The 22,338-nt window shown below is 43.3% G+C and overlaps 1 protein-coding gene across 1 annotated transcript in view; it reads left to right on the top strand.

Moving 5' to 3' along the window:
- The window catches only part of LOC124606962 (dynactin subunit 2), a 56,909-nt gene that overhangs the window by 29,015 nt on the left and 5,556 nt on the right, over positions 1 to 22,338 (top strand). The window contains exons 4-6 of the mRNA XM_047139100.1: positions 1,886 to 1,997; positions 12,835 to 12,992; positions 22,140 to 22,338. The exon at positions 22,140 to 22,338 is cut by the window's right edge and continues 30 nt beyond it. Coding sequence (XP_046995056.1) covers positions 1,886 to 1,997; positions 12,835 to 12,992; positions 22,140 to 22,338 — 469 coding nt within the window. The remainder of the gene's footprint in view (positions 1 to 1,885; positions 1,998 to 12,834; positions 12,993 to 22,139) is intronic.

The following is a 22,338-nucleotide window of genomic DNA, read 5'->3' as shown; positions in this document are numbered from 1 at the left end:
TTCCCCACAATAAATTGCGGGAAGTGAAAGCCGTTCCTTGCGCTTGGACCTCTTCCTCCCGAGCGCGTCGTCGGGAGGAGGTAATTTTAGCCCGACTCCGGATAGGGCACTGTCTTTTTAGTCATCGACATCTTTTAAGCGGTGATCCTCCCCCACTCTGTCCCCACTGCTCTCAGCTGTGGACGGTCAGACACCTTTTAATTGAATGCCCCTATTTTAATCCGTTACGCTCCCGTCTACAGCTATCGCCTGATCTATCGTCGATTTTAGCAGATGACACGCGCTCAGCTGACCGCGTTCTACAGTTTATTAGAGACAGTGAAATGACGTCAGTCATTTGAAGCCTTTTTTTGGGGGACAACCAACCCCTTTCTATAGTGGACTTTTAAGCATTCCTTCTGCCTTTAGTTTCTCAAATTTTCTGACTTTGTTTCCATTGCTGCTGATTTTAAATTTGGTTTTTTTCCTGTTTTCTACGTCACGGGCTGGGCGCTAATGACCATAGAAGTTTTGCGCCCTAAAACCACAAAAAAAAAAAAAAAAAAAAAAAAAAAAACTACCCTCCCGACCTGGTACAGAAGCAAATAACCAGAGCCACTTCCTCGTCCCCTCAAACCCAGAATCCCCCACAGAAGAACCACAAAAGTGCCCCACTTGTGACAGGATACTTTCCGGGACTGGACCAGACTCTGAATGTGGCTCTCCAGCAGGGATACGACTTCCTCAAATCCTGCCCTGAAATGAGATCCATCCTTCATGAAATCCTCCCCACTCCACCAAGAGTGTCTTTCCGCCATCCACCTAACCTTCGTAACCTGTTAGTTCATCCCTATGAAATCCCCAAACCACCTTCCCTACCCTCTGGCTCCTATCCTTGTAACCGCCCCCGATGCAAAACCTGTCCCATGCACCCTCCCACCACCACCACCTACTCCAGTCCTGTAACCCGGAAGGTGTACACGATCAGAGGCAGAGCCACGTGTGAAAGCACCCACGTGATTTACCAACTGACCTGCCTACACTGTGATGCATTCTATGTGGGAATGACCAGCAACAAACTGTCCATTCGCATGAATGGACACAGGCAGACAGTGTTTGTTGGTAATGAGGATCACCCTGTGGCTAAACATGCCTTGGTGCACAGCCAGCACATCTTGGCACAGTGTTACACCGTCCGGGTTATCTGGATACTTCCCACCAACACCAACCTATCCGAACTCCGGAGATGGGAACTTGCCCTTCAGTATATCCTCTCTTCTTGTCATCCGCCAGGCCTCAGTCTCCGCTAATTTCAAGTTGCCGCCACTCATACCTCACCTGTCTTTCAACAACTTCTTTGCCTCTACACTTCTGCCTCGACTGACATCTCTGCCCAAACTCTTTGTCTTTAAATATGTCTGCTTGTGTCTGTATGTGTGGATGGATATGTGCGTGTGTGCTAGTGTATACCTGTCCTTTTTTCCCCCTAAGGTAAGTCTTTCCGCTCCCGGGATTGGAATGACTCCTTACCCTCTCCCTTAAAACCCACTTCCTTTCGTCTTCCCCTCTCCTTCCCTCTTTCCTGATGAGGCAACAGTCTGTTGCGAAAGCTTGAATTTTGTGTGTATGTTCGTGTTTGTGTGTGTATCTATCGACCTGCCAGCGCTTTTGTTCGGTAAGTCACCTCATCTTTGTTTTTACTTATAACAGTACTGTAATACTTCATAGTATGCTTGATCTGAATATTGATACATAAGGTGCATTATATCAGCTTGTGTGTTGTGGTTTTGAAATAAATAATAGATTAAAGCATCTAGGATTTTCATTAATAGAATACAATTTGTAAGCCACAATGATTTCAGTGAATGCAGTTGGAGGGATATGCTGAAGATACATATGTTTTCAGATTGAATGAGTTGGAGCTAGCTGGCATGGGTGAGAAGGAAACTCCATTCCAAAAATATGAACGTCTTCAGTGTGAAATGAAAGAACTGCTGGAAGAAATATCACAAATTCAGGTTAGAAATACTGTATGGCCTTCATTTCCAAATCCAGTAATAAAAATTTTCTCTCCCATACTGTGTAATAGGTATTAAAAACTGAAGTGTTATTCAAGAACACTTTTGTATTATTGTAGTAAAGCTTAGAGTAAATAGTTACATCCTTCATCATGAAATTACTTGCACATTTGTTTTTATAAATTCATTTACTGTTGATAGGGACTGCAGTGTGATGATACTACAGATTTTCCTCCCCTGCGGGTCCGGGGTACGAATAGGCCCGAGGTATTCCTGCCTGTCGTAAGAGGCGACTAAAAGGAGTTTCAACCGTTTCGGCCTTCCATGTGATGGTCCCCCTTGGGGTTTGACCTCCATTTTTCAAAATTCTACAGAAGTACGAGTCTTTTGGGGAAGGACGCCTTACGTGGTGTACCACTGGTCCTCAGTTCACTAAGACCTTGGCACTCAGCATTGTAACGGCATTGTCACCATACCCACTATTCCTCAAATTGGGCCTAAACGCCTGATGGGTTGTACAAGTTACGCCCATAGTGCATCCCCATCTGCACCTACGATCATGATGGACTTTCCATGGCACCCGAAATCCAGCACGGTAGCCAGCCCGTTGTGGTGGGGTCGTCATGTACCCTCTAGGTTTTAGCCCCCTGACAACACAGGGATCATACTGCCGATACCTGAGCTGCACCCTTCCCATGTCGGCCAAGGAGTAGATGCCCGTCTCCTTGGGGCATCAGGACTCCCGGCAACGGTCATCCTGCCAGGTGGCCCTTGCTGAGGCTGGGTGGCGCCCGTGGGGAGAGCCCCTGGTCGGAGTGGGTGGTATCGGGGCGGACGTTTCGCAGATGAAACGTCAACACGTATCAGGTCGCTCTGCGGCCGAGTCTTTCAAAAGGAAAGGTACTGTCTCTGGTTCTGGTTCTCCTGCCCTTTCCCCCTTGGCCACTCCCTGGGAGGAGGGACAGGCCCGCCGGCTTGGGGCGAAGTACTTCCCCCGCTATTTGGTCTGTTCTCGAACCGATGGGGGGGACGTTCGCCACCTCCAAGCCCATGTTCTTTGTTCAGCACATCGAGGACATCTTCGGGGAAATCGAGGCTCTCAGTAAGATGCATTCGGGGTCCGTTCTTATAAAGACCACCTCCGCCACACAGTCGGCAGCGCTCTAGGCGTGCGACCGACTATGCGACATCCCAGTGTCCATTGTCCCGCATCTGGCACTGAATAGGACGCAGGGGGTTATTTTTCATCGGGACCTCCTGCTGCAATCTCATGAGGAGCTCAGGGCCAACCTGGAGCGCCCAGGCGTGCATTTCGTCCGGCGAGTCCAGCACGGCCCCAAAGACCGTCGCATCGACACCAGGGCCTTTATCCTTGCCTTCGAGGTGGACGTTCTCCCGGAGAAGGTAAAGGTGATGTGCTACCGGTGCGATGTGCGACCTTACGTCCCGCCTCCTATGCGCTGTTTTCGGTGTTTGCGCTTTGGGCACATGTCATCATGGTGTGAGGCTGAGCCCCTTTGTGGCGATTGTGGACGTCCTCTTCGTGAGGAACATGCATGCACCCCACCACCTCGGTGCGTTAATTGTCCTGGCATCCACTCGCCTAGATCCTTAGACTGCCCCGCGTATCAGAAGGAGAAGAAGATTAAAGAACTCAAAACTTTGGATCGTCTCTCTTATTCTGAGGCCAGGAAGAAGTATGACCGCCTCCATCCCGTGACGTTGACCACTTCGTTTGCCTCAGTCGTGTCCACTCCTTCCACGGTATCCTCACCCCTATCCTGTCCCCCCTCCACCTCCTCCCCCCATCCGGGATCTATGCCTCCGCCTCCCAAATCCCTCCCTCCCAAATCCTCCTCCCCCGCGGCCCCTGCCCCCTCTGCCCCAGGGGCCACCCTTCCTCCTCCTCCCCCCCCCGCCGCCTGAGAAGCGATCCTCTTCTCAGGCGTCCATCGGGGAAACGTTCCGGACCCCAGCTTCTGACGTCCAGTGTTCCAAAACAGACCCCGCGCGTGAGGACCTTCTTCGGGTCCAGCCCACCATCCCTGTGCCTCCTCGGACTTCCAGGAAGGCCTCCAAGAAGAAGTCTCTATCCCCCTCTCCACCCTGGCGCGTTTCGTATGACGCTCCATCCGTGAGTCGCTGCTCCCGGCCGTCCTCAGTTTCGCCGGGATGCTCTGCTGCCAGGCGCTCAGCTGGCCTCTCGTCGGCAAATGATGCTGCCCCTCCTACACAACCAGGGACAGCGGCCGCAGCTGGCGACGACTCGATGGAACAGGATCCGCCTCCCACCGGTTGTAGCGTTGTTCCCTCGAAACCTGGCCCTCCGCGGCCGTCGAGGTGACCAGCTCTTCCCCCGTCTTGTTCCCCCTCTTTTTTGACTAGCGATGGCCTTGTTACACTGGAACATAAGATGTATTCGATCTAATCGGGAGGAATTACAACTGCTCCTCCGCCTGCACTGTCCGCTCGTCCTTGGTCTCCAGGAAACCAAGTTGCGCCCGACTGACCGTATTGCCTTTACCCACTATACCTCGGAGCAGTATGACCTCACCCCTGTGGACGGTATCCCAGCTCATGGTGGGGTCATGTTGCTCGTTCAGGACGATGTCTATTACCATCCCATCCCATTGACCACCCCACTCCAAGCAATAGCTGTCCATATTACTCTTTCTGCTTTTACTTTTTCAGTTTGTACCATCTACACTCCATCGTCATCCGCAGTTAGTCGGGCTGACATGATGCACCTGATTGTTCAGCTTCCTCCGCCGTTTTTATTGTTTGGCGACTTCAATGCCCATCATCCCCTTTGGGGCTCTCCTGCATCCTGTCAAAGAGGCTCACTCTTGGCGGATGTCTTCAACCATCTCAATCTTGTCTGCCTCAATACTGGCGCCCCGACTTTCCTCTTGGACTCTACTCATACCTACTCCCACTTGGACCTCTCGATCTGTTCTACCAATCTTGCCCGTCGGTTCGAGTGGTATGTCCTTTCTGACACCTATTCGAGCGACCACTTCCCCTGTTTCGTTCGTCTCCTGCACCACACCCCATCCCCACATCCTTCGAGCTGGAACATACCGAAAGCTGACTGGGGACTTTACTCCTCCCTGGCGACCTTTCCGGACCACGATTTTTCCAGTTGTGACAGTCAGGTCGAATACCTCACGGCTGTTATCATCAATGCTGCCGAACGTTCCATTCCTCGTACTACCTCTTCTCCGCGTCGCGTTTCTGTCCCCTGGTGGAATGATGCTTGTAGAGACGCTATCCGTGCTAGACGACGTGCTTTACGCACCTTTCGCCGCCATCCTACGTTGGCGAATTGTATTGGATACAAACGACTCCGAGCGCAATGCCGTAGAGTCATCAAAGACAGCAAAAAAGCTTGTTGGGCCTCTTTCACGAGCTCCTTTAACAGTTTTACTCCCTCTTCTGTCGTTTGGGGTGGCCTGCGCCGGCTGTCGGGCATTAAGGCCCACTGCTCGGTACCTGGCCTGACCTCAGGTAGTGAGGTCCTTGTTGATCCTGTGGCTGTCTCCAACGCCTTCGGCCGGTTTTTCGCGGAGGTTTCAAGCTCCGCCCATTACCACCCTGCCTTCCTTCCCAGGAAAGAGGCAGAAGGGGCTCGGCGACCTTCCTTCCACTCGCTGAATCTGGAAACTTATAATGCCCCCTTTACTATGCGGGAACTCGAACATACGCTTGCACTGTCCCGGTCCTCTGCTCCGGGGCCAGATGCCATTCACGTTCAGATGCTGGCACACCTTTCTCCGGCGGGCAAAAGCTTCCTTCTTCGTACCTAGAATCGCGTCTGGACCGAAGGTCAGGTCCCCGTGCGTTGGCGTGATGCCGTCGTTGTTCCTATACCCAAACCCGGGAAGGATAGACACCTTCCTTCTAGTTACCGCCCCATTTCTCTTACAAGCTGTGTCTGTAAGGTGATGGAACGCATGGTTAATGCTCGGTTAGTCTGGATTCTTGAATCTCGACGGCTACTTACCAGTGTCCAATGCGGCTTTCGTCGCCGCCGCTCCGCTGTTGACCACCTTGTGACCTTGTCGACATTCATCATGAACAACTTTTTGCGAAGGCGCCAAACGGTAGCCGTGTTCTTCGATTTGGAGAAGGCTTATGATACCTGTTGGAGAGGAGGTATCCTCCGCACTATGCACAGGTGGGGCCTACGCGGTCGCCTGCCCCTTTTTATTGATTCCTTTTTAACGGGTCGAAAGTTTAGGATACGTGTGGGTTCCGTATTGTCCGACGTCTTCCTCCAGGAGAACGGAGTGCCTCAGGGCTCCGTCTTGAGCGTAGCCCTTTTTGCCATCGCGATCAAGCCAATTATGGATTGCATTCCACCTAATGTCTCAGGCTCTCTTTTTGTCGATGACTTCGCGATCTACTGCAGTGCCCAGAGAACATGCCTCCTGGAGCGCTGCCTTCAGCGTTGTCTAGACAGCCTATACTCGTGGAGCGTGGCAAATGGCTTCTGGTTCTCTGAAGAGAAGACGGTTTGTATCAACTTTTGGCGATATAAAGCGTTCCTTCCACCATCCTTACATCTCGGTCCCGTTGTTCTCCCATTCGTGGAAACAACTAAGTTTCTAGGGCTCACATTGGACAGGAAACTTTGTTGGTCTCCGCATGTCTCTTATTTGGCGGCCCGTTGTACGTGTTCCCTTAATGTCCTCAGAGTTCTTAGTGGTTCATCTTGGGGAGTGGATCGCACTGTCCTGCTTCGCTTGTATCGGTCCATAGTCCGATCAAAGCTGGATTATGGGAGCTTCGTCTACTCGTCTACTCGTCTGCTCGGCCATCCCTCTTACGCCGTCTCAACTCCATCCACCATCGGGGGTTACATCTTGCGACCGGAGCCTTCTACACTAGTCCTGTCGAGAGTCTTTATGCTGAAGCTGCCGAATTACCATTGACCTACCGGCGCGACGTACTGCTGTGTCGGTATGCCTGCCGGCTGTTGTCCATGCCCGACCACCCCTCTTATCAGTCCTTCTTCGCCGATTCTCTCGACCGTCAGTACGGGTTGTATGTGTCTGCCCTGCTGCCCTCCGGAGTCCGCTTCCATCGCCTGCTTCGACAATTGGATTTTGCCCTCCCTACCACCTTCAGAGAGGGTGAGAGCCCGACACCACCTTGGCTCCAGGCTCCGGTTCGTATTTATCTCGACCTCAGCTCACTCGCAAAGGAGGGTACTCCGGCTGCAGTGTATTGCTCACAGTTTCTCGAACTTCGTGTTCGACTTGTCGGTCACACCTTTATTTACACTGATGGCTCCAAAACTGACGATGGTGTCGGCTGTGCCTTTGTCGTCGGGGCCGCCAACTTTAAATACCGGCTCCTCGACCAATGTTCCAGCTTTACGGCCGAGCTTTTTGCTCTCCATCAGGCCGTTCAGTATGCCCGCCGCCACCGCCATTCATCGTATGTACTCTGCTCTGACTCACTCAGTGCTCTTCAGAGCCTTGGATCTCCCTATCCGGTCCATCCCTTGGTTCAACGGATCCAGCAGTCCCTCCATTCTTTCGCTGATAATGGTTCTCCTGTCAGCTTTCTGTGGGTTCCCGGAGTGCCTGGGAATGAGGCTGCAGATGCTGCAGCCAAGGCTGCAGTCCTCCTGCCTCGGCCAGCCTCCCATTGTGTCCCGTCATCTGACGTTCGTGGGGTTGTTTGTAAGAGGCTTGTGTCGTTGTGGTGGGATGCTTGGTCATCCCTCCAAGGAAACAAGCTCCGGGCAGTAAAACTGCTCCCAACTGCTTGGACAACCTCCTCCCGACCATCTCGGCGAGAAGAGGTCCTTCTGACCAGGTTGCGGATTGGGCATTGCCGGTTTAGCCACCGCTACCTGCTTTCCGGTGACCCGGCCCCGCAGTGCCCTTGTGGTCAGGCATTAACAGTGCGCCATGTTTTATTGTCGTGTCCCCGCTTTAGTCAATCTCGTGTTGTCCTGTCCTTGCCATCTACATTACCGGATATTTTAGCTGATGACGCTCGAGCAGCTGCTCGTGTTCTGCGTTTTATAACTTTGACTGGCTTGTCCAAAGATATCTAACTTTTTTACTTATTTTATCTGCATCTTTGTCAGGACTTTCTGGTGTCCCCCCCTCCCCTTGAGTTTTACTAGATTACATGTGCTCTAACAACTGTGACTGGACGCTAATGACCTCAGTAGTTGAGCGCCCTTAAACCCCACCAAAAAAAAAAAAAACAGATTTTCTGTGTTCTGTGAATAATTTCATGGAATATAGATAGGGATATTTTATTCTACCATGTTGGTGTTTCTTGCCAATCCATTAAATTGAGCTTGAGAAGAAAGATTGCCTGTATTCCTTTGCACAAGCTGTTAGTTTCCACTTATCTTCATGCTGTGGGGGGTGGGGGTGGGGGGGTGGAGGGGAAATCAAGTAGTATGATCTTAAGAATATTCATGGTTCCACCCCAAAAATCCATAACCCATTCCTTGAAAATTTTGTAGAAGGATTGTGCAAGATATCTGCTTGAGGCGTTTTTTTTTTTCCACACATACTTTGAAGAGCAATAAAGTTCATAATGTTCAGGTGCAGAGTGGAGCCTGTCCAGGATACGCAAGAATGTAGGCATCTGAAGGGAGATTCTTTAATAAGAGTTAATTAAAATTTGACTCGGTATGTTCTTTGGATGGAATGCATTTGAGTTCACCCAAGTTGGTCCATTCAGGCCATCAGCCAGTCAAGGTGGTCATAGAGAAGATGCTACCTTTAGCATCTGAACAAAGCCTGAGAATTAAGGAGAGTAAGAGCAAGATCACATGCTGGTACCAAAGTGTGCATCCAATCTAGAATCGACACTACTGACAAAAAGCCAGAAGCCAACAAGATTCCTCTCCAAAGCTCATTACTGGCTAGCCACAGCCGCGCACAGGAACAAACTGTGCTGAACAACCCTACTTGGCATGTATACCACAGCAAACTACACTTGAACATAACATGACAATGCATACAAAGGGGGACCGGCTGAATTCGCCAGATGAGCTTAAAAAAATTAATTATTTAATTAAAAAAAGGCTCAAGTAACAATTACAGTTAGTCATTTGCAACACTTCTATGACTAATGTTAGAGGACGACTTGGAGAAAATGTTGCAAATTAATGTGGCCTTTAGACACTGGGACTAAACTCTGAAAGCAGTATTTTGTTTTGATTCTCTAGGTTGACTTTAATCAAAAGTTCTAAGCATTGAAGGACATGAAAAAAAAAAAAAAAAAAAAAATTGAATTGAATTGAAACAAATATTAAAGCTTTCAATGTGAACTCATCTAAACTTTACTGTGTTGTTAGAAGTGGGTTGAATTTTTGAGATCACTTACTCAATGTTAAATCTATAACATATATACATAAAAAAGAATTGAGGGAAACAGTACTAACATTGTGAATATTGCTAAATCATTAAAATTCTTGAGGATTATGCCACCGATAACATAATCTTTACGTGAACAGTCTTAAATGTGAAAAGAGTATAAATATTAATCTGTTTTCTCAGAACATTAACAGACAATAGAAAACTAAGGCCTATTGGGGTCAGTTCTTAAAAACCGTTATTGTAGAACCTAACACTCAAAGTTATATTAGCACAATTATTTTGTAGCAATTCCATGGAAATAATTGTTAAATGAAAATTCAGCTTGGAATCTGCGCACCAATTAAGCTAGTAAGTTCCCCACAGGTAAGACCCTAACTTGAGTGGAAAAATACTACAGCAGTGATTTAAATCTCATGGTAAGTTGGTTAAATTGTAATTACAGATGACAACTAACTGAACTCATTAGATGCTGAGAGTTACAATACAATGGGATCTCGATCTGACAAAAGTGAGTTCCTTTTTAATCACCGTTAATAAGTACAAAAGACAAGATTATTTAGAAAGCATATGACCATACTCATAGCGACATAGTTCTGGATATAAACAAACATAGGTTTTACAATATTCCTGTGTACAAATCAAAATGCAGTGCCTGAAATTAAACTGTCATGGAGTTAAACTAAAGTACATTGAGGTGTTAAAGTTGAACAGTATGTAAAACACACAAATGCAGTGTAATAGGAATCAGGAATCATAACTTCAGGAGTAGTGAGAAAATTATGCAAAAACATAAGTGTTGGTGCTATTTGAAAAATAAGTTATTAGGAGGTATCAACAAAGGATAAATTGTTCTGTGAAAGTGAGTGAAGGTGATTATGATAGCCAAGCAAATTTTAAAATGTATGTAGCATATACATGGTGAGGATCACTGTTTTTCAAAGAAAATACGAAAGTTACGCTAGCAAGAGGATGGATACAAAACAGCCATAACTGTTAGTGACACTCACATTGTTATCTCACACATATATGTTGAAGTTGTGTGACTGGTTAAAGGAGAAATAGTTATCTTTTACTACTGAAAACCTTCTTCACTAAAAGCAGCACACTTAGTTATGTGATGATTCAATTGTAATAAAGGTATGAAGTCTAAAGGAATGAACTGTTAGTGCTGCCACAATAAAATAGGTAGGTTAACACACAAATAATTCAGTATCATAGAACAAATGTAAAAGTAAACAGGTGTTCATAGCCTGAAATTATTTTAAATACTAAGGAAAAGTGTAACACTACAGATTTAGCATTGAGACAAATTTTATTCATTGTAAGTACCAGAAGGGTGAATTTCAGAGAGGAGAGGGATGCAAGGAAGGTTTACAATACCATCCTACAGTTGCTCCTAATAATTGTGGTTAGTAATTGGGAAAGGAGAGGGGGATGGAGAGAGGGAGAGTGATATCCACTGTTGGATAAAGGTTGCCTCTACACCAGACAGAAATATCATTTCAATATCGGTTTGGAGAAGGCCAGAATATACAATGGTTATTAACTAGTAGGAAGTGTACCCAGAGCCATGTCATGAAATTTCAGAACTATTTCACCATTCGCTGGTGATGGTGATTTGTAAGAGTGGTTGCTTAATAAAAGAGTCATTTCTTGTGAAACTGGGATTCATTTTTGTCTAGAATTAAAAGTATAGAATTTTAATTATCAAAATGACATGGATTCTAAACCTTCCATTTCATTCACATTGGAAGCTGGGTTTTGAAAACACACTTCATATTAGTGAAAGCACTTCATGCCATAGTACTCATCTGTTTGTTTCTTGTCAATCCTGTACTTGTTTTAAATTGCCCTAAATAGAAAAAGCTTATTATATCATTCTATTATGAAAAAGATAGATTGCTCACGTGTAGTGGAGATGTTGAATTGCAGACAGGCACAACAAAAAGACTGTAAGTAAATTCAGTGGAAAGACCTCCTTCTGACACACACACACACACACACACACACACACACACACACACACACACAGTGTCTGTGGTTTACAAGACAGCAGTCATGCATGAGAGTTGTTTACATGAATGTGACTGTATGTGGTGTCTTTCAGAAAAAGGCCTTTTGTCCGAAAGCTTACTTGTTTAGCAGTCTCCCCTGTCTGCAACACACTGTCTCTGCTATATGGTGAGTAGCAGTCTATCCTTTTCATAATTTTGTCATTATTCCATCCTGGATTTTCTATTGTTTGTTAGATGGTTCTATTCCATTATTAATTTATACTATTTCCTTATATGATTTGATGGTTATAAATTATTTTAATCTCTTTGTAATGGTTTTTCAAGTGTACTTGATACTTGTTTTGTGAAATTATTCCTTTGTTGATGAAGCTTAGCTATGCTTGAACAAACAATAGAATATCATCATTAAAATGTAGGTAGTTACACTAGGTTCCATTTTCGCATGTTGCTTCTTCACTTTCCCAGTTTAGAGATTTGGAAACCACCTCTAGAGCTGCTGAGAGTATTTTTGACGATGTAAAAGTTGTAGCATTGATGTATATAATCTCCAGTATGCTAACATAGGTTGAATCCCTGCCTCGTTTCTCAGAAACTACGAATCTTGGGCAAAGCCGTAATCCATACTTATTGCTCTATTGTATAATTTCATTCAAAACTTTAAAATGGCCCATTGTGTAATATTCACATCTAAAGCCATCTTGTTCCTTTGCTTGATTAAAACCCTATGTTTTTACTGTGAGACTGGTGATGATTTTAGAGAGTATCTGGTACTTTGGGGGAAGGAGGTGTAGAGGTTTTAGTCTCTTTTTCTTGTAAAGAAAACACAAATTGTGATAAATATACTGACTGGCATTGATGTTTACAGCTGTTGTATTCAGCAGTTCTAGGTTGTTTGTAAAATCAAAGTTTCACACATATTCTCCGTATGAGCTGTTCATCTAACTCCTTTTCTCAGTGTGATATATAAACTGTACTTAATTTTTTGAACTCTTCAAAATTGTTCATCAAACTTTTACTTAATTATTTATCCATACACAGTGTTCTCTAACAACACTGCACTGCACTGTGCATTTGTTAAATACAATACATTGTTTGTTGCATGATGACAGCATATGAAGTCATTAGACATGCTACACTATAAAAAAAGTTTTAAAAAGAAAAATATCTTTGTGAATATGCAAACTGTGGAGTAGAGCTAAACATATATCCATCAGTTTACTACCAAGAAGAGATCTGTAGTGGACAGAATGTGGAAGAAGACCAATTGGAAGGTTACAAACGAGATGGAAAGACGGGGATGTTGTGAATTGGAGAGTATTGTAATAGGAGGAAATGCTGAACAATAAATTGTGGAGAAAACAGGAGATTGGAGAGCCTTTGTGAATAATCTGCACAAGTACAAATATTTCAGGAACAAAGAGAACAAGAAATATTTTTTATAGATAACAAAATGTTACTGTGTTTCAGGAATCACTGAAGGATGCCCCAGAGCAGCAGCAGCCATATTCCCAGTTAGCAGGTCGTATGGAGCATGTCTGCTCTCAAATGGCTGAAGTTCATTTGGAGGAGGCTCTTGGATCTCAGCTTGTATCAAATCTTTCTGACCCACATAATATGCAACATAAGTTAGTATCTTTCTGTACTGGTGGTAAATATCTAAATGTTTAATATTTTATGCTGGGAGATGTTAAGACACTGTTTGACAGAACTGCTGTCCAGTACTCATGTTTGGGAGAAGTGTCAGTGCTGCCAACACACATGTATATGAGTACATAAATTATGGTGTCTTTCAGGGGACTTCCCCGGTGGGGGTGGGGTTGAATTGGGGAAAGACAGATAGCAGACTCCAGGATGAGAGGGACCCCTCCTGTTGCAAGAATGATCTTTGCCTCGTCTCACCTTCATAACAGATGGGTGCTTGTATCAGTTGACAGTTCTAATATTTTCCATATGAAGGTCCAGAGATACCAGCTTTTAAGATAATCATTATAAAGATTTTAGCATACAACCACTGATGTTTGGAAGATAATCCTCAGCAATGCTTTTCAGGAGTAACGCTCCATCCTCTGGCTGTCCAAGTTGATCCTACATTAATTTGCACTTCAAACACACACAAGGTCAAAATTTAAAAACAGATAACATTATTTGAACAAGAAGTCTGTTTTACGTAAAAAAATGGTGTGATCAGATTCTCTGCTGTGGTTATTCATGTCACTGCCAGTCTACCAAAGGATTCCTTCTGTAAAGTCGTATCAGCTGCTTCTTGGTGAACTTCTAGTTCGTAAATGTGTGTACAGCTCTGACAGGTTGCACTGAGGCACCAGCCTTTCCCCAACATTCCAAAGCTGTTACAAGGCCCAGGGAGAGACGCTATACCAATGTTTATCTATACAAAATCATTTACATTTATTGTACTAACTCCCTGAAAAAATAAAAAAAATCATTGAAAAAGGCATTACCAATCTTACCAGTTTGTACATTAAGTACATCATCAGACTTAACCTAGTGGATTGCTGTTTAAGCTTCCTCAAGCTGCTTCTTTATAAATTTAGTGTATAGAAGCTTAGTGAATGGTGTCAATAATGTTCCAGTGAGTGCAGCAGATAGGTTAAATGAAATAAACGTTATTAAACAGATAGCACTAAATAACTGGTATGATGTGAAGACTGTAAATTATCTTATATGTATTGGCAAGAAGAAACAGGAAGAAGAAATAGCAAGAGATAAGATCATCAATACTCCATATTTTGGAAAAATCACAGAAACTGGTGAACATGTTTGGCCATACATTGTCCAGTTGACTTTTACAGCAAAAATTTAATGAGATGTAGTTTATAGCATGAAGTCGCCAAAAGGCTGGTGTTTATAAAATACAGTGGGCATCGTGTGAAGTGAAATATATAGGACAAACAAATAGGAAATTTTCAACAAGATATAGGGAGCATACAGACGCTCCCAGTCTGGGCAACTACAGCAGATTGGTGGCTGCCAGACATATTTATGAGACTAGGCATCTCCTTAAAGACACACGCGTGCGCGTGGGCGCGTGCGCGCGTGGGTGCGTTCGCGCGTGCGTGTGTGTTTGTGCGTATTTTCGATGAAAATGTTGAATGAGATTTTCACTCTGCAGCGGAGTGTGTGCTGATATGAAACGTCCTGGCAGATTAAAACTGTGTGCAGACTGAGGTCCCGAGTTTGTCTTCGTCCACACACAGTTTTAATCTGCCAGGAAGTATGATGAAAGCCTTGTTTGCCGAAAGCTCACTTTCTGACACTCTCTTTCTTGTGCCTATCCATGATTCAGGATCACCTCTATATGGTGAGTAGTAACTCAGAGATTATATACATCATAAAATTGATACAAATATAATAGAGGGAAACATTCCACGTGGGAAAAATATATCTAAAAACAAAGATGATGTGACTTACCAAACGAAAGCGCTGGCAGGTTGATAGATACACAAACTAACACAAACATACACACAAAATTCAAGCTTTCGCAACCAACGGTTGCTTCATCAGAAAAGAGGGAAGGAGAGGGAAAGACAAAAGGATGTGGGTTTTAAGGGAGAGGGTAAGGAGTCATTCCAATCCCGGGAGCGGAAAGTCTTTCCGCTCCCGGGATTGGAATGACTCCTTACCCTCTCCCTTAAAACCCACATCCTTTTGTCTTTCCCTCTCCTTCCCTCTTTTCTGATGAAGCAACCGTTGGTTGCGAAAGCTTGAATTTTGTGTGTATGTTTGTGTTAGTTTGTGTATCTATCAACCTGCCAGCGCTTTCGTTTGGTAAGTCACATCATCTTTGTTTTTAGATATAAAATTGATACAAGTAGATAAGAAAGAAAAGAAACTTGGTGTGCTTGAGGAACTTAAAATATCAGTGTTAACAGTTTAAGTTTGATACTATACTTAATATACAGTCTGGCAAGAATAATGATCCCTCTTTCGATGGTTTTTTGGAACTCTCTGTAGAGCATGATTTTGCATGGATAATTATAGGTATGATGCTTCTCCATGTACTCTGCAACATCTTTGTAATGTTATGGAATAGCTGGTGGTTCAGTGCAGCCTGTCAGAGCCTTACACATGTTTACTAGCTAGTGATGCACGGAGATGAAGCTGATGTAACCAGTGTTTACCACTTTACAGAAGGAACACACTGGCGGATGGGTGATAACATAGATGAGTGGTTCACAGAATTTGGTGTTGGCATTTTTAAAATAAGATGAGGACTATATATACAAATAGTTTTATTTCCTTATTTCAACCTTGCGTGCTTTTAAAATTGCATGTTTATATAAGGTTGCCTGAGACAACCAGATGATGAGCTTGACTCCAGAACCGCATTGCTGAGGATTATGTTCCTAATATTAGTGGTTCTATGCTAAAGTATTTATAATGGCAGTTAACTGTTGTCTCTTATTGCCTTTAAAACTCTCAACAGCTCCTGATTGTTCAAATTTATCCAGCTTCCAGCTCCTTAATTTCCTACCTGTCTGAGATTTATTCAGTTTTAATATGCAGTCCACAACCAAAGGCCAGTTTCAATATCTGCTGTTGGAAATGTTTTTTAGTTTAAAACCTCGTTTTTAAATACATCTTAATAGTGTATAACCATCTTTCATGTTTCTTAAGCTAGTGTTATCAGTGATTAAATTATGTCCTGTACAAAATTAAATCAGGTGGACTTCCCTATCAGTCCTCTCATGCAGTCTGTGGTTCTTCCTTTTTACTTCTTGGCTTCTTTTTTTATTATTGAATTCCAGATCCCATCACAGTTAAATTTTCTTTTATCTCATCATACATTCTTTCAGCCTCTTCATCTGCAGAGCTAATAGTCATATAAAGATGGTGTCTTGGTGTCCATCTCGGTTATGGTAATAATGTCAGTTTGCTATTCATAATAGTGTACAAGCATTCTATTTTGTTCACTGTTGGGTGTATGCCTGCATTATCCCTGTTTATTTTGTGTTAGTAACCCTATATTCACCTTACCAGAACTTCTGTTCTTCCTACCACTGCACTTCACAAATTCTCACAATATCCAACTTCAACCTCCCCACTACATATACTAAATAGCCAATTCAGTTTTGTTAGTTAAGTCATGCTACACTCACTGTAACTCATCTTGCTGAACACTGTATATTGAACTGGAACACCAGAAGATCATAAAGAAGATATGTACTGGAGACTACATCAATTATGTGAGAAGAAATTGAAGAGTAACATGACATGGCTTAAACCTCAGAGCAATTTAATTTCATTTCATATTTTGAAGGTTGTCACTTCACATCACTATCGTTATTTACCATTTTTCTTTGTGCAGATTCTGAACACACTTCAGAAGCATCTCAGATGTTCCTTCTTTTGACGATGTTTTATGTTTTTGGGGAAATACCCTTCTTGTAGTTTGTACTGACCTAAAGGTCATTCATATTTTGTTAATTTTGGGTGCATTTTAAAGCAAACTTGTCGATTATCCATCTGAGAAGCTCTGCTGATATGCGTTTTTTGCTTTCAGCTTGGCTACTTGTTTCCTGAAACTGGAAAAAACTTCTTTGTGGCATTAGTGATGAAACTTGTTTTTAAAACTCCAACTGCTTTGCTTAAAATGTATAGCGTGCTATTGCCTAGACAGATCTGTCAGCATATGTTGTAAGGTTTAGCCTAAGATAACATTAGATTAGTTTTTGTAACAGACCCTGCTGAAGTCTATACACCTACATCAGTTGTGGAATACGTGTGACATGTTTGCAGTACAGGCTATTTTGGCAGGATGAAATTATTTCACCCCTTTTTTAATTTGCTTTGCGACAGTAATAACAAACCACAGGTGAAGTGTATGACTGGTTCATATAAGATGTAAAGCCTTTTTCTTAAGGGAACCTCTTCAGGATAGCTATACCGTGTGATTGTTCTGCCCCATTCCCACCATACTCTAATTTGGACAGTGTAGCTACATACATGGAAGAGGATGATGACGACAACGCCAATGCCAGACACGTAAATTTCATGTCGTTGATCACATTGTTTCCAACTTTCTCCAGATACTATTTGGCTTCATTGTATTTTGTCTTTGCATTTTTATAATAATGCTACCCAGTGAGTGATTTGTCTCAAGTTTTATGATTTTAAATACTTCAGATGTCATGAACGATGAAAACCAATAGCTATTGAGAGATGCTGTTACACAAGTAGTTACTTGGACAAATGAAGTTTTGGCACTATATTCCATCAAAGTTCAGCATCTGAGGGAATCTTTATTGTGTATTCACTTTTTCTGTGCTGCAGGTGCTCAAGCAAAGCTACCACCGTACAGCTGTTGAAAATACTATCTTATGCAAGCTATGTTGATAGTGAGGAAAGTAGGAGAATTAAAATTACCATTATCTCCAAAGTCTGCGAACTCTTAGTCCAAATTGGGCTTGTTAAAGTCTCCTCCTGAACCAGATACAGTGGTTACATGCATGTAATATTCTCAGTTTCAGTTGCATGTAATATTCTCAGTTGCGCCTTCTGAAACATGAATAAAACAATCAGACAGTCAGTTTTAACAAATGCAGTGGTCAGAAAAAGGTAAAGAAATGGTTGATGTTCTTCTTTTATGTTCTGGAGACAGAAACAATTGTGTATAAAAATGTGCTCCAAGACATTTGTGTGTTTTGACAGTTCTGATTTCAGTTTAGTAGAAGCTTTACAGTTGCAAATGGTCTAAAATTTGCTTATGCGTGCTAGTTTCAGTAACCCATTCTTTTCCCTTTCATCATCAATTACAATAGATGCACCTATCCTCATTGTGGCTTAACTTTTTATCATTCTCAGTTGTGTGTAATGTTATGTTGTTAATAGTGATGTTAGTTTCATCTGTGTGTTACAGAAGGAAACCAGTTTTATCATTTCACGAATGTTACACCTTTAATTTTGAAAGACATCATCAATTATGTGTGTACTATTTTGTTTCATGTGCTAGGCACTGGACTTTCAGGTTAGAAATGCCTCTGACATTATTTGACTTACAGTAACATAAAAACAGTCCAAACTCTTATTTACAAGGTTTGTTGTGCTGCTCTATATAAGCGCTTATTTTGCTGGTAATGCATCCATTTTGAATCATCACTAGAACATAAAAACACTGTTTCTTTGTAAGGATGAAACACACGACATATAATTAGTTGCTTACAGTTAGTGAAAATTGCAACATTAAGATGGAGACAGTTGTTTACAATAAAATGTACTTCACAGATTGAGGAAGTTACAATACACAAATGATGAGAATTACAGAACTGTATATACATTTCTACTAAGAATTCAGTACAGTGAGAAGCCACCACACATTGCAAGTGGAGCCTCTAGACAGCATGGTATGGAATCGGAGAAGGCTTAGAGTGCTGTCGGAGAAACACTGCCACATGATTTGTACGCATGTCAGCAAGCTTAACAGTGGTTGTGGGAAGACCACAACGAATAAATTGCCAACTGACCATATCCAGACATGTTCAATTGAGCTACCTGCAGGAGGGGTAGTGCCTCAGATTCTAAAACCTATCTGGTGTAGAGGTTGCTGTTCAGATTCACAACACATAGTAGGTGAGACTGCACACTATAGCTGCTCTGTTCAGATTTACTCACATGCTGAAATTGGACCGTCTAATCTCATTGAGGCATACCAGCACCTGCATGTATTCACTTCTTTTGATGTCTCTGCACCAACTGAGTATGGTGTAACACTGTACTATCCAGTCTGTCAAGAGGTCACTGCTGGGCCTACATGCCCATCATCTCTCTACAGTCTTTGACTTATTATGGTTCTACTGTTCTACACATCCTCAAATTTTGGAGTGATTCAAACCATTCTTTCTGGGTGTTAAAATTTTCACAAACAGTAGTGTAGAGAGAAATAACATGGCAATTATGAACCATATATGATTTATAAATAGTGGAAAACTTCAATCTGCCAGCACTTTATCAGATGATGATAGAGAGAACAATGATATTGTGATTCTTCAGCTTTTACCAGCTCACTTTATGTTGAAATAGTAGACAAATGAACTGCCAGATGTAAGTTTTCAATAGGCATAATATTTTGGCAAATGATCATGTTGCGGTCACTAGGTGTGCTAATGAACTGACTGACTGGGGGCCAGCACTGAGCTCTCCTGCTCTCCTCCCTCTGATCAGCTGTTCTATTGGCCGTCTGTGCCCAGAATCCCTTCCCCCACTCCTCCCACCAACGCAGTGCTCTGCCCTAGGTTCGCGCCCAGATGCACATACTGGTCGTACCTCTGCTTTTCCTACACCTGCCCCAACATCAGTTTGATGTCTGATATCTCATATCTCAATTCTCTTCTTGACCATTCTAAAAGCAAGGTCTCATGCTGTACTCAGGGGGATGTACTCATTATCACGATTTATTGACAGTTCCCTTACAAGAACCTGAATAGATTGCTTAATGACACAGCCACGGTAGTTAGTCTGTTTCAAAACTTTGGTGTGGCATTGGCTAAGTATCTCGTAGACCCCCAGATTTCTGTAGTGTAAGGTTGTCTGTCACACTGCCAAACCGTGCCCATGTTTTGGCTGGTTTGCAGAAGACTGTCGTCATTTGGTGTTTCTGCAGTATTCGTCCTATCTTCCCAGGTAATGCACCACAAAAAGGAATAAATGCAATGGCAGTGTCCTCATGAGAACTGTCTTCTGGTTCCACCAGTTGCATAGAGTGTGTAGGGTGTAGGGCTCTTGCAATTTGCCACTCCTTGTAGCTATTCTTTTGGAAAACCACTCTCAGATGTTAAAGTTCTTTGTTGATACTTTAGGTATCAGAGAGGGTGTGAGCACCTATGTACCAACATTTTGAGCATGCTGTTCTACTGAGCCAGCTGGTGACAGCTGACCGCATGTAAGTGTATGTCAGTGTGTGACGTCTTCTGGTTCACGCTGTGGCCCAAAGTGCTGTCTGCTCTTCTTTTAAACAAGGCATCCAGAAAGGAGAGCACTGAATCCACCTCAACTTTCAAGGTAAAACTGATGTTCTGTTGTATGGAATTGAGATGTATAAGGAAGTCGTTCAGCTTCTCTCTTCCATGTGGCTATATGACAAAGGTTTCATCTACATACCAGAAGAAACAAGTAAGTTTTCATTGGGCTAATTCCAGGGCTTCCTCCTCAAAATATTCCTTATACATATTGGTGACACCAGGTGAAAATGGGCTCCACATGGCTACTCCTTCAGTTTCCTTGTAGTAGCCACAATCAAAAAGAAAGTATGTCAACATCAAAATGCAAAAAGATTGGTCACCTCTGCCTCAAATTTCTTTCCAATAAGTTCTGAGGATTCCTGTAAAGGCACTAGTTGTCACCGATATGTATATGGATTATTTCAAGGAGGAAGCCCTGGAATTAACCCACTTGAAACTTACTGTTTGTTCCGGTATGTAGATGGCACCTTTGTCATATGGCCTCATGGAAGAGAGAAGCTGAATGTGTTGCTTATACATCTCATTTCTGTACACTAGAACATCCATTTTACCATGGAAGTCGAAGTGGATGGAGTACTCCCCTTTCTGGTTAAAAGACAAGCAGACGGTCCCAATGTGTACCGGAAGAAGATGCACACTGAACTATACTTACATGCAGACAGCTGCCATCACCCAGCTCAAAGGAACGGCATGCTCAAAACATTGGTACATAGGGCTCGCATCCTCTCTGATAACAGGTGTATCAACAAAGAACTTTAACACTGCAGAGCACTTTCCCAGAAGAATGGCTACAAGGAGTGGCAAATGCTGAGAGCCGTACATCCTATTCTCTCTTTACAACTGGCAGAACCAGAAAAGATTCTCAGGACAACATGGCCATTGCATTTATTCCTTTCTGCGGCACGTTATCTGGAATATAGGACCTCTGGAAACACCAAGTGAAGAAAGTTTTCTGTCCGCCATCCAAAACTCGGACACAGCTTGGCTGTGTGAAAGATGACCTTGGACTTATCAGATACCTTGCCAGTGTGCTAAGACATACATAGGTCAGATGGTGGGTACTGTTGAAAATCATTGCCGAGAGCATGAACAGCATTGCAGTTTCCAGGAGCCTGACAAGTCAACAGTTGCAGAACATAAGCTGACGGAATTACATGGAATGGACTATAACGATACCAAAGTTATGCAACAGACATCCAACATCTGGGACTGCATAATTAAGAAGCCTGTTGAGATTCTAGTAAGGGAACTGTCAATAAATTGTGGTAGCAGGTAAATCCTGAGTAAGGCATAGTACCTTTCTATTAGAATGGTCAAGAAGAGAAATAAGATATCAGACACCAAGCTGACTTCAGGGTGGAGGAACAGCAGAGGTGCCACAAGCACACGCATTTTGGCACGAACCTAAGACAGAGAACTGTGTCGATGGGAGGAGTGGGATAGTGATTCTAGGCATGGATGGCCAATAGAGCAGCTGATTAGGGGGAGGAGGGGCAGGAGATAAGACTGGCTCTGGCCTCCCATTAATCAGTTCATCAGTGCATGTTTGTTTGCCGACATTGTGCCTATCGGACCTGACATCCAGCAGTTCGCCCGTGAGCTATTTTGACAATGAGTACTGTGTTCCATATTCATCATTGTTTCTTATCCATAATTCTGGAAATATTATAGAATGGATCTGAGAACATATGTGTGGTTCATGACAGAACATATATATTTAACAAAATAATGTATTGAAAACATCCTTTTTGCCCACATGACTAAAATAACACTAATATTTCTTTTTTCTGAAACTAGAAAGCTGCTTGCAAAACTAGAAGGCTTGTGTCAGACAAATGCAGATGCCACAAAAGTTAAAACAAACAAGGAAGATCAAAGTATTTCTGAAAACGACAGCAATGGGTTGTTGTATCAACTTACCTACCAGCCTGAGCAGGCCCGCCTAGCCCACACTTCTCGTATTGCTGATCTGGATCAGCGGTTGCATCGTTTGGAA

This window comes from Schistocerca americana, chromosome 3 (assembly GCF_021461395.2).
Source record: "Schistocerca americana isolate TAMUIC-IGC-003095 chromosome 3, iqSchAmer2.1, whole genome shotgun sequence".
In the NCBI taxonomy this organism is placed as follows: Eukaryota; Metazoa; Arthropoda; class Insecta; order Orthoptera; family Acrididae; genus Schistocerca; species Schistocerca americana.
This window is presented reverse-complemented; position numbering and strand designations above follow the sequence as displayed.